This window comes from Populus euphratica, unplaced genomic scaffold, assembly GCF_000495115.2.
Source record: "Populus euphratica unplaced genomic scaffold, PopEup_1.0 scaffold666.1, whole genome shotgun sequence".
NCBI lineage: Eukaryota > Viridiplantae > Streptophyta > Magnoliopsida > Malpighiales > Salicaceae > Populus > Populus euphratica.
Genome location: NW_011500286.1, coordinates 10,095 through 23,454, shown reverse-complemented (window position 1 = coordinate 23,454; position 13,360 = coordinate 10,095). Strand labels below are relative to the sequence as shown.

At 30.5% G+C, this 13,360-nt stretch overlaps 2 protein-coding genes across 2 annotated transcripts; one reads left to right on the top strand and one right to left on the bottom strand.

Annotated features, from left to right (window-relative positions):
- Nucleotides 1-7,082: 7,082 nt before the first annotated feature.
- On the top strand, nucleotides 7,083-9,719 carry LOC105113210 (mitochondrial arginine transporter BAC2). The gene is given in 3 exon segments (XM_011009288.1): nucleotides 7,083-8,019; nucleotides 8,831-9,263; nucleotides 9,266-9,719. Coding segments are annotated over 3 exon segments (930 nt in total). The 5' UTR covers nucleotides 7,083-7,785; the 3' UTR covers nucleotides 9,529-9,719.
- Nucleotides 9,720-11,065: 1,346 nt separating this feature from the next.
- LOC105113209 (probable pyridoxal biosynthesis protein PDX1.2) lies at nucleotides 11,066-12,376 on the bottom strand. The gene has a single exon (XM_011009286.1). The coding sequence runs from the start codon at nucleotides 12,165-12,167 to the stop codon at nucleotides 11,250-11,252; it is 918 nt and encodes a 305-aa protein (XP_011007588.1). The 5' UTR covers nucleotides 12,168-12,376; the 3' UTR covers nucleotides 11,066-11,249.
- Nucleotides 12,377-13,360: the final 984 nt, after the last annotated feature.

Genomic DNA, 13,360 nt, shown 5'->3' with positions numbered 1-13,360 from the left:
TAATAGGAAATTAAGCTATTTAAATTTAAGAGAAAACGATGTATTTTAGTCAAAATTTGGTAATGAGCCACTCTTTTGGTTATCCTATTTATTTTTACATTGTAAAAGTATTTATAAAAAAATTTAATTTTTTTTATTTTTTTAAATTATTTTTTTATGTTTTAGATTATTTTAATATACTAATATTAAAAATATTAAAAATAAATAAATAATATTTTAATATATTTTTAAATAAAAAAACTTAAAAAAAATAACTAGAAATCAAACTCTCAAACACCAGGTCACAATAGTCAAGGAAGAGAAGAGAGGCTATAGGAAAGTGAGGAGAACTGTCAGGAGATCATTGGCTTTGATCGAGCAGTGAACGTGCATGGTAGTAGGATGATGACACTTGGCACGCAAAAGGTTATAGCCGATTCCCGTTTCTTGTAATGAAAACGGCAGCCTGTGGAGAGGGAGTCAGCAACAACTAAATCTGGGCAATCTATACAAATCCATTTAAAATTTAAAACTCAAATTATACAAATCCATTTAAAATTCAACACCCAAATTAAAATTCTTGGGTTGAGTGTTATTTATTGATACCAAATTGAGCAAGAAGAGGAGAAATTATCAACAAATTATTTTCTTTTTTATTCAGTCAATTTTTTATTTGTATCCAACATTTTACATTCAATAAAGTTATTTATTTTCATCCTTTTTTTTTTAATTTAGATCAGTTTCAATTAGATACAGGTTTATATATATATATCAAAGATACTTTTCCTTATTGATGTTTTTCTTTTCTATTTTTTTAATGAAAAATATATTTGTATCAGAAAAATAGTTTTGAAAATAAAAAATAACTATAATCTGAAAAGCAAGCTTAATAAAAACACATGTATCTATAATTTGAGTGTTATAAATTTTAAAATTATTAATTAAAAATATATTTTAACTAAAAAATATATAAAATTATATATTTGAGTGTTATAAATTTTAAAATTATTAAAAATTTATTGTTAATTTTAATCAAAGATAACTATAATTAAAAAAAAAAAAAGAAGCTAGACCCTCCGAGAATTAAAATGTTAGGCCAGCACGCTCGTTATATTAAAAAAAAGCCTAGGAGTGTTTAGCCTAGCCTGCGAGGGCAGGGCAGGCATTGGCCATGCTTATATGTTACTAAAATAAATTAGATAAATTTTAAAAGATATAATTTAATTGAAAAGATCTTAAGTTTGTTATATAAAATTACTAATTTGATTATTATAAATTATAGTATCATTAAAAACTTATTTAATTATTAATTTTAATAAATTAATCCAAACACCTATAATTATTATAAAAAAAACTAGACGCTCCGAGAATTAAAATGTTAGGCCAGCACGCTCGCTATATTAAAAAAGGCCTAGGAGTGTTTAGTTTTTTAGAAAGGCAAACAACACATCGACATGTTCTCTGCAACAAATTCCAGTCAAAATGGGATGCGAGTATTTTGTACCTAAAACCCAAACTTTAACCTCTTTTTTCATATAAACACCCCTATAAAGAACCTCATTTGCAATCTTAAAACAACCTTAAATTAATCTAAAAATTCAAAGGAATTTCATTTTATTTTTACCATCATGGTCGAAGGAAGAAACCACCTCTATGAAACACACCCTCTCAAAGTTGAATCTACCGACTCCAAGATTGGCCTCTATAATGGTTGCGTTGTATCCATTCGAAAGTTCTTTTTTCTTTTTTCTTTTTTTCAGCGATTTTCTCTTTTATTTCCCAACATTTAGGATTTAAACTCAATAAAAATAAAGTTTTAAACTAGAAAAATAAACATCTAAATTAGGTTTTTGTTTCGAGGTCTTAAATTAGTTCTTCTAAATCAAAGATTTTTTTCAGAAAAAATCTGTAAAGAAAAACAAACCTTCATTTTCTAGGGGAAACTATTCACTACCCCGGAAAATTATGCTCAAGAAGAATGGATTAAATAAGAAAAAGCTATGATGATAATAATAATAATAATAAAAACATAAAAAGCTATGCATAATACCTAGGAACAAAATTGATAAAAAGATTTCTCATACAAGGGGGCATGCAATACGCAATCCTAAACTCCCCTCAGGCAGCGGAGCTGATGTCACCCTGCCTAGCAAAAAAACACAAACGCCTGAATTGCTTGCAAACTTTCTCCATGGAAAATCTACATGCTGACCCCACCAACACCAAGGGAAGATCCTTCTTTTTCTGTCTTATCCAAGACTTGAATGAACTCGGAGCTTTGGCATTGCATATCCGCTTGTACTTTCCATACAAGATGCCCATGTCGTGAATTATTGCTATTGGAAAGTAGCCAAGTATGTGCTCTCACTTCTCACCATCTATATCTTCAATTACAATATAGCTGAACCATATGCGAAAAATCACTTTGTTTTTTTTTATAAAATATTATGGATTATTACCATAAAATTATTTTTTAATTTTTTTAATTATTTTTATTAATTTAAATTTTTTAATATTAAATTGATTGAAAATTTAACTTTCTAATTTATTTTTAAAACACTGTATATTGCTATAATATTTCTTCATATTTTTTTTGTTATAATTTTTTTTAAAATTATCTTTGTCAATTTTTTTTAATATTGAACTAGTTAAAAATTTAGCTTTATAATTTTTTTTCTTTAAAATAGTATAGATTGCTGCAATGTTTTTTCATATAGTTTTTTTTGTTTTTTGTTATGATTTTTTTTTAAATTATCTTTATTGATTTTATTGGGAAAAGCATTGTAATTTTTCTCAAAAAACATTATAGATTGCCACAATGTTTCCTCACATTTTTTTGTTATATTTTTTTAAATTATCTTTCTCAATTTTTTTTAATATTTCAATTACAAGTAAGGATAAATCATGTGGGAAAAGCACTGTAGTTTTCCTTACAAAACACTATGGATTGCTACCGTATTTCTCTACCTGGGTTTTTTTTTTGTTTTTTTAATGATTTTTTTAAATTATTTTTGTCGAGTTTTTTCTTTTAATATTGAGCTTATTGAAAATTTAGCTTTGTAATTTTTTTTATTAATAAAAAAACTAAATTATATTACAAAAAGTTAAATCATGTTGAGAAAGTATTGTAACTTTTCTCACAAAAAATTATAAATTACTACAATTTATTCTATTTAATTTTTAATTTATTTTATGACCAACACAATTTTTTTCCTTATAAAATATTAATTCTATCATATTTTTAATTTTTATTATTTATATAATACTGATCTGCAAATATAACATCATCAAATATATATTTGGTCCATAAATTTGCAGGAACGCGTGGCATACCATCTAGTTAATAATTAAAATAGAACGTGTTTTTAGTAGAATGTGGTGTTCTCTTCTTCACATGTTGTTATGAATAGTATTGTTCCTTTGATAGTATTTTTTTATATATATTTTTTAATTATTTAACTTTAATTTTTTGTAATTTCATTCCTGCAGTTGATATTAATATCGTTCCATCCATTGAGATTTACTTTCTTTGTATATTATCAAGTATTCGAAGTCTATTAATATTTTAGTTTTAAATTAAATATTAATTTTATAAAATAGAATTTTTGTTTAGTTGAAAAGGATTTGAAAGAACAAGGACCATAATAAATAAATAAAATTATTTTTCATTTTCATCGTTAAAAAAGGCAGGAAAAACTCTAGTTTGGCCCCTAAAATTTTAATTTTTGTATATTTGGTTCTTATTATTTTATAATTTTACATTCTAGTTATAAACTTCATTTATTTATTTTTTAGTTCATGGATGTTGGATAGGAGAGAGAAAATCATAAAAAAATAAAAAGGAGAGAGGATTTGGCCAATCATATTCCAACCATAAAAAATTGATCTTAGTATCACTAGGTTCGTCTAAGAAATGAGAGTTCAGCATAGGTGATTTTTCTCTACAAACATATTAGAAAAAATATATAAAGTTCCATAAGGATGATTGAGATTCATATAAAATAAATATTTAGATATTGGGTTATGCTTGTAATATGTATAAAGAAAAGTAGAGAAATTGTATAATGTTAGTGTTTTTATCAATAATGTATGCTTAGAAATTAATTGTGAAGTTGTAATTAAATGGTTATCTATATTGAGTTGTGGGTTAGTAATATGAAAAATAAGTAATATATGATAGGTGCAAAATGATAATAAAGAAAAAATGAAATAGCATGTAAATACAAGTTGGTAATTTGGGAAAATTTGAGATTGAATTAAGATACAAACAAGTGGTATGAAAAGAATACATGATGTGTTTAAATAATATAAAAGAAATAATCATATGTTGAATAAATATGAAAAAAATGGGTTAAAGAGAATTCGATACTAATTGGAAATGTTCTCTTGAAAATTAGAAGGGGCTTCTAAGGTTGGATCAACGATTATGGAAGCACATACTATTAGAGTATATGTATTTGTTTGTAACCTCACCTTTTTTATTTTTAATAATGTCATTGTGAAATTTATGTTTACATGTGAAATGATTCCTAGAAAGGAATATAGAGAAATATTTCTGAAAAGAAATAAGTCGACTGTATAAGCGGGGCTATTAGTTTGTGAAAATAATTGAATTGGTCATATGAGCAGTGACAATTGACTTATTAAAATTTGAAAATAATATTAGTTTTCCTTTTTTGAATAATTAAAATTTGATACTCTGGCAAAGATTAATTGTGTAAAGTTAATAGGCTATCCCGGCAGCAGCTAATTAGGACGCAGTAAATCGGTCGTAATGGTGGGATTTATGTAGGGAATTTAATTAATTGTAATCATGGATTTTGTTGTTAAAAAATAGTGTTCTAATAAGAAAAATAAACTATTGTATTGTGTGTTCATTTAAAGTAATAGTATAGTATGTAAGTGCAAAGTGTCTTTACATGTATTTAATTTCTATTTACTCAGTTATATATTTCAAGTCCATTTTATCCATCTCCATGGTATTGTCTTCATCTCACATGATATGTAGTTAAACTAATGTATATATCAAGTTTTAATATTTTTAGAATTATAAACAAGTTAAATGTTTTGTTGTTAATTATTTATAATTTTTATTATGTGTGTGTAATTGTATTTATATCATAAAACAATATCATTTATAATTGTGTAGATATGTGGTGGATGATAACAGTTGATAACTATAGTTTTGGGGTTATGCTTGAGGATGCTTTCATAGGTCTAAAAATTCATATTCTATTTTTTCTATCAGTAAAATTATAATAATAATTGATATATTATTTTTCCAAATAAATATTTTGTTGTCCAATCTATTAAAAAAACAAAAATAAATTTTTTTGTCCATCTATTTCTTTTCAAAAAAACAAGAAGAATAAAAAGAAAATGAGGTACCCGAGCTTAAGCCTTTTTTCTCTTAAACCAAGTGTGTGGGCTTGGGTTTCAAAGTCCAACAATATTCATTTTTTAATTTTTTAATTTTTAATTTTTAATTAATATTTTCTTATATTTTTAAAATTATTTAACTTAACTATTATTTGCATAATAATTAGTTAAATTTTTTATTAAATTTCAAATATATTAATTGTATTTGCGTAATGCATTTATAAGAATGGGAATTATTTGAATATTTAGTAATAGTTGAGTCTCCAAGATAAATATAAAAAAATAAAAAATTAATCGATGTAAATTACTTGCATTTTTTTTATCTTTTACTTTTTGGTAGGGAGATCAACTTCCTGCTTTAATTGTTAATTAACATTCATATTTTTCTTATTTATAAGTTAATATACTTTTTAATTAATCATATTAATTAAATGCATAAATAATTTTTCTATTCTCCAATTAACAAATTTTATAATTTCTAAAAACATATCCCTAATTTATAATTACATTTACTAGTTATATACTGAAACTTTTACTGATGAGATTGCTCACATATTTTAACACAAATTATTCAAAATCTTGGTCTTTCCCACATTTGCTCCTTAATTTGTTACCACCTATCACGAACATTGGAAGTCATGATAATATGCTCCTACTTGAATGTATCTCACCACAATTCGGGGTTTTTTCCCCCAGAAAAAAAAAAAAAAACTTGTTAAAATGCCTTTTATTGTCTTATACCTCATTTGTTTTTGCAATAAAAATGTTATTTTAAAAAATATTAAATGTTAGTTATTTTACTTCAAATTATTTTTTTATTACTTTGATGTACCAAATATTTTTTATATATTTTTGAATAAAAAATATTTAAAAAAATAACCATTATCATTATCGTAATACCAAATATTTTTTTAATAAAAAGTTGAATAATTTCACCAGAAAATCAGTAATTGTTTTTAAAAAATAGCAAAGGCATTTAATTCTTGAATTATTTTTTGTTTTATTAATTCTTAAATGATTTTAAAAATATACTTCTCAAGGCAATACAATTTAAAAAAAAATTATAAATTCTGTTAAATGCTTATTTTATGATTTGAAAACAGAAAGTGGAGAAGAAGTCTGTAATGACAATTTTAAATTGTAATTAGATATCATAAATATCTATTTAAATTATAAATAAACCTTATTTTGAAATATCTATTGAATAAAAAAGTAATGCTAGCTTATGTATTTTTTTCAAAAACATTGTAGAGTGGTGCACATTCTTCGAATATAGAATAGATGAGAATTAAGATATGTTCAGAAAAATTATGGCTATAATTTTTAATTTTAAAAAATTATAATTTTTAAAAATAACATATTAAATATACATTATGATATTAACTTTTAAATGTGCTTATAGAATTGGTTTAGTAGTGAGGTGATGATTTTTTTAAAGTATTTTTTACTTAAAAATATATTAAAATAATATTTTTTAATTTTTTTATATTAATATATAAAAATAATTAAAAAATACTAAAAATATTAATTTTAAAAAAAATTACTTTTAAAATTCAAAAATAAAGGCACAAAGATGATTCCTAAACAGTCATTTAATATTTCTTCAGCTACTGATGAGCTTTGTTTGCTGGAGTCACCCCCACCATCACCACCGATAACCACTTCGATTGGGGGCAAATCAATATCAATCAGACAAAAGATGGATCATTAACACAAGGCTCGGAGCACTGAAATGTTACGTCATGTGTTTGTTCCACGTGTCATGATACTAATGGTGGTGTGGAAAGTGATGCTTACGTCGGCCGTTTCCTCCTGCAAGCTACACTCGTAACCCAACAAAATAGCAACCGGTGGCATTTGTCTCGTGTAAAAGCATAAGAAAGCAACAGGCAGAGAGTAACCAAGATTTTTGGCATCTCCTCCATTTCTGGTTCTTGGGCTGCTCTCTTGTCCCTTCATTTCTCCTTTCCTCTCTATATTTCTTCTCCTAACTTCCCAAATAGCAGGGAAATGAGTTAGGTCGACGAGTGCAGGCCAGGTGATGATATCACGATATAAAAGGCTGTGAATTCTATTGCTTTGAGAGAAAATCTTCTTGTTTGGTATTTTGTTTTTCAAGATTTAGGTAGACAGAGGGAGAGAAAGCTAAATCTGTGAGCGATTGGTTCTTTCAGAGAGAGAAACAAGAATAGCCTCTTCATCTTTGTCAGGAAAAACCTGGGGTACTTTTCCTTACACCGTCACATGTATTTAATATCCACCTTAGAAAATCCAGGGAGGGAGAATACAATTACAGTTTCGTGTTCATCCATTTTTACAAGTTCTGTGAGTGTGTGCGTGTTTGTGTATGATAAAGAAAAACAAGAAGTGGATCTGTGTTAATAACTGAAGATATTGAGTTGTTCGGGGGATGAGAGTGAGATCTTAATGGATTTTTGGCCAGAGTTTCTTGCTAGCAGCTGGGGTAGGGAGTTTGTGGCTGGTGGATTTGGTGGAATTGCTGGTATAATTTCTGGTTATCCACTTGATACTCTACGTATTCGGCTACAGCAACCTAATTCTGGCTCCGCCTTCAGTATTCTTCGCCGAGTTATGGCCGGAGAAGGGCCTGCTGCTCTCTACAGGGGCATGGGTGCACCCCTTGCATCCGTCACCTTCCAGGTAGGGCACAACCTTTTTCTGTGCATACAGTATAGGCTATAGTCCTATCTTTCCATGTTTATTTTATGTTTGCAGAATTATAATTTGAATACTGTTTTGTTATAATCTTCTGAATATTTTATTGTTGGGATACCTTGGAATGGGATCACATGGAGGATTAGCACCTTATCATGATTATGTCATGTTTTCAATCTTGTTTGTCCCAAGGGTAAGAGAGTTTGGTTTGGATTTTGACTCCGCCTTTTATTTTATTGTATTTGGATATTGAAGTTGATGTTAGGTGAAAAAACTTGGTGAGATTTTAGTTCTCTTATGATGACCAGCATAGTCTTGGATTGTTTTGTTTTTGGCAATATTTTACTATTTTTTGGTAGTTTAATGTAAAAACTTGGGAAGATTTTAATAAAAAAATATTGTTTTAATGTATTTTTAATTAAAAAATACTTTAAAAAACAAACAACTGTGATTTGAAAAGCAACCTCTTCTGATGAATATGCTCTTGGTACTTTAAGATAAGAACAGCAAGGTCATTCTCAGGAATTTGGCTGCCAATAACAAGCCCTGCTTACGTGATAATGTTGGTGGTAGCTTATTATGCCTCCTCCATACTTGCTCTCGTGTGAATAATGGATCTTATTTCCTGATTTTGTTTTCCAACTTACAAAGCAAGCTTTGGGACTTTTCACTTCCGGTGCTAAAGAAAAATTGTTATAAGTACTCAGACCTGACCAACCAGTTAAATAGATGATCATTGTCTTTGCATCGCATATGCTCGTTCTGGCACACTGAAAATGTTGTTCACGGTTTGCAGAATGCCATGGTTTTCCAGACCTATGCTATCCTCTCGAGAGGGTTTGACTCGTCCGTTTCAGCTAGTGATCCTCCTTCTTACAAAGGTGTTGTTCTAGGAGGAGTTGGTACTGGGGCCATCCAGAGCATTTTGCTTTCTCCTGTAGAACTGGTAAAAATTCGCCTCCAATTGCAGAACATAAGTCATGCAAATGTCCATGAGGCTGCTAGTCATAAGGGTCCATTAAGTGTTGCCAAGAGCATACTGAAAACAGAAGGTCTAAAAGGAATTTACCGGGGTTTTGTGATCACTGTCCTCAGAGATGCACCTGCTCATGGTGTATACTTTTGGACATATGAGTACATGAGAGAGCAGTTTCACCCTGGCTGCAGAAAGAATGGTCAGGAAAACTTAAGAACCATGCTGACAGCAGGAGGGCTAGCGGGAGTTGCAAGCTGCTCTGCTGCTATCCATTAGATGTTGTGAAAACCAGATTACAAGCTCAAACACCATCATCATCATCCCCACTCAAGTATAAAGGCATTCTGGATTGCTTTCGCAGGAGTGTTAAAGAAGAAGGTTACTGCGTGCTTTGGAGAGGTTTGGGGACTGCCGTTGCAAGAGCTTTTGTAGTCAATGGAGCTGTATTTGCTGCTTATGAGATTGCATTGCGGTGTCTATTCAACAATGGAAGCATTCAAACAGAGAACACTATCTAGGAAAAATTTATCTTTTGTCAACAGTAATTGACTTGTATCTGTTGTAATTATTCAATGGCAATTTTATAAAAGAACAAACCAGTCAAAGAATTCAAAGAATTACGTATGATGCATCAGGAAAAATTTGTTTTCATCTGCTTGATTTCTCTGTATCTGTACAGAAGCATCGAAAATAACCGGCCATTGGAGTCCATCATCCTCACTTACAGTATCATCCAGCTCAGCTAATTTCCACCGACATACACCTGGAATCCTGGATAGCCTGAACTACAACCGTGCTCATGGACTCCAAAAGTTCTCAATTCAATAAATCTTGATCAAAACGAGTTGCCTTAACAGCTACATGCATGACCTTCCAGGAAAAAATTGTCTGCAAGATCACAGAATGCCTCGCTTTCTGTGAAAATCTGAAAGCCCCATCTTCATTGGTGTTGGTAGTATCTTTTCCTTTTCAATTTGAATTTAGTTCAAGTTTCTTCATTGTTGACCTTGTGATATTCCTCACTGTCTCAACAATGTTAACCAAACTGACCAGCACCGCTACATAAATACAATCGGGTGCTCTCGATCTTAACAAGTTTTTCATTCTCATCAATTTAAGTTACAAGAACCATTCCCACTATCTTAGCTTCAAGATTTATCAAGTACATGCAAATATCAAACTAATGACATTACGATAACTGTAATCATTCACTTGCTAAGAAGGATCAGGCATGCAAGATTTACCATGATGAAAAACAACACAACACGAATCAGCTTCCTCTGCAATATCTGTATGTTCTCCATCCGCTATGACTCTTCCATGTAGCATTTGGGCAAATACCAACTTGAATAAGAATCGATCCTCTTTGTTAATCATAATGCAGCAGCGGTTACAAACCAATATGGCTCCATTAGCTATTGCCGAATGCCTGTACTTGAATGACAGGTGATGTAGGAAATTGAAGAAGATATAATAATGCGCGGGCAATGCTTTAATTTGTTGTTCTTTAGGCATCGAGAACATCTAAACCTTGGGAACAGAATGGAGACGGAGTATCTACTTAATGAATTTCAAAAGCTTCAGAGGTAGGTAAGGGTGGATTCAATCAGTTGTATCTTACAGTAAAGTGGCCTCACAGTTTGATTGCTTGTTAATGAGTAGCTACGTGGATTTGATTCCCTACTGTATAATGCCGCAGCGGTTACAAACCAATATGGCTCCATTAGCTATTGCCGAATGCCTGTACTTGAATGACAGGTGATGTAGGAAATTGAAGAAGATATAATAATGCGCGGGCAATGCTTTAATTTGTTGTTCTTTAGGCATCGAGAACATCTAAACCTTGGGAACAGAATGGAGACGGAGTATCTACTTAATGAATTTCAAAAGCTTCAGAGGTAGGTAAGGGTGGATTCAATCAGTTGTATCTTACAGTAAAGTGGCCTCACAGTTTGATTGCTTGTTAATGAGTAGCTACGTGGATTTGATTCCCTACTGTAATTATCATATGAATGCTCAAGTTTTTCAGGAATGCAAGGCTTAGAGCAGGAAAAAGGATAAGTATGCTGATGAACCAGCTTATTCTAATTCAAATTTGTATTTTCACACACAGAGATGCAACATCCAACATACTGATTTAATGACAAAACAAATAGAACAAGAAACATTAACTATGCCTCAGCCATAACCTTGAAAAAAAGGACCTAAAAGCAAGATACATCACTAGCAAGTGGATCCGCTACTCTCCACCACGACCAAACTGTTCAATCCTGTCCTCGCTAAGATTAAGTTCTGCCATTGAATCCTCCAATCCACAGCTGCTCTCAACCAAAACATGAGGATCATTATAATGCCTAACGGCCTGCACTATGCCCCTCACTCTCTTGTACGGATCAGCAGAATCAAAAACCTCGCTTCCCACAAAAATCCCATCACATCCCAATTGCATCATTAGTGCAGCATCAGCAGGCGTCACAATACCTCCTGCAGCAAACTGCACAACAGGCAACCTTCCCATCTGCTTAATCTGCGCTACAAGATCATAAGGCGCAGCAATCTTTTTCGCAAACGCAAAAACCTCGTCCTCATCCATATTGTTCAAAACCCTCACCTCCTTCATAACATTTCTCACATTCTTCACTGTCTCAGCAACATTGCCTTGGCCTAATATCTCCCCTTGTGTCCTTATCATCGCCGCGCCTTCTCTCACTCTCCTTAACGCTTCACCCAGATTTCGACACCCACAAATAAATGGGCACCTAAAGTTATGCTTGTTAGTAAAATTATCCTCATCTGCTAGGGCAAGCAACTCACTCTCATCGATATAATCAACTCCAATAGCTTCCAGTATCTGCGCCTCAACAAAATGGCCAACACGAGCACGAGCCATTAGAGGAATCGAAACCGCCCGTTTTATCTCCTTGATAAGAGATGGGTCAGGCATTCGCCGAATTCCTTGGTGTAGCCCTGGCTCTGAAACCATGATAGAACAAGCACCAGCTTCTTCTGCAATCTTTGCTTGCTGTACGCTGGAGACCTCGAGAATGGCCCCGCCACGAAGCATTTGAGCTAAACCAGCCTTGATGGAAAAAGGGTTCTTCTTGGCATCTGTAATGGCGCTGTTATTGTAGAGAGTCACAGCTCCATCGTCAGCCATCGCTAATTGTTTGAGAAATAGCCTGAGAGAAGAAAATTACAAGCGATTGAGGAAACAAATGTTGGATTAGTTCAAAGATAGTTATGATGGTCCTGATATAGGAAGAGGAAATGCTCTAGAAGCTTCAATATTTGGGTTTCCTGGTCGGATTAGTCGGTGGAAAATTGAAAGTGTGGAAAGTTCGATTCCATTCTCTCTCTCTCTTCTTTGTTTTTTCCGATTTCATTGAATTTAAGGGGTGTTTGGTGGTGCCGTTTACCTGCAGATTTGTAATTTTTTTTATTTTTTTAGATAATTTTTATTTGATATTAAAAATACAATTTAAAAATAAAAAATATTATTTTAATATATTTTTAAATAAAAAAATTTTAATAAAAAAATTTATCACCATCTCAAATACCCTTATACATTATCATATTTGCATCTATTATTATTATTATTATTATTGATATTGCTATTATTATTACTTGTGTTATGGCATAGATAAAATTTTAAGTTAATTTTGAACATAATAAAAGAATGTATTAATATTATAAAGGTGATATAACCAAAAGATTGATATTTTTTTTTAAGTGCACGAGTATCGAAATAATAGATAACCTGGCAAAGACAGGGGTCGAACCACAAGGAAGTTAATTAAATAAATTATAAATAACACCAATACAATAACAACAATAATAGTAACAATAATAATAATAATAAAAATAAAAATAGTAGTAGTAATAAAAAAAGAAAAGAAAAGAAAAAAAGAAAGAAAAGGTTGATGAAAACTTTGAGATGGAAGATTAATGTAAGGATTAAAGAATGATAATAATAAATGTCAAGGTTAAAGGATCCACTAATGGTATGTCAAATAAGTATAGTATAAACTCTTATTACTCAATTGGAAACCACATATAAAGGAGGTTCCAATTAGATTATAAATTGTTAACATTATTACATTAGTCATCTTATTCGACTAATGTTAATACTTGTAAATCTCGTCAGGCATTCATGATTATAACTTATGTTAACAACAAATCAAATTTCTTTCATAATATGTTAATAACAAATCAAGTTTCTTTCATAACTCAGATGTCGGTTATACTATACAATATAGGCTTGTCATTTGGACTTCTAGAACTTTAGATATATGTCAAACACTGAACAATGAGGGGGTTGTAGGCTAGATTCGGACTTCTTTGTTGTTGCTT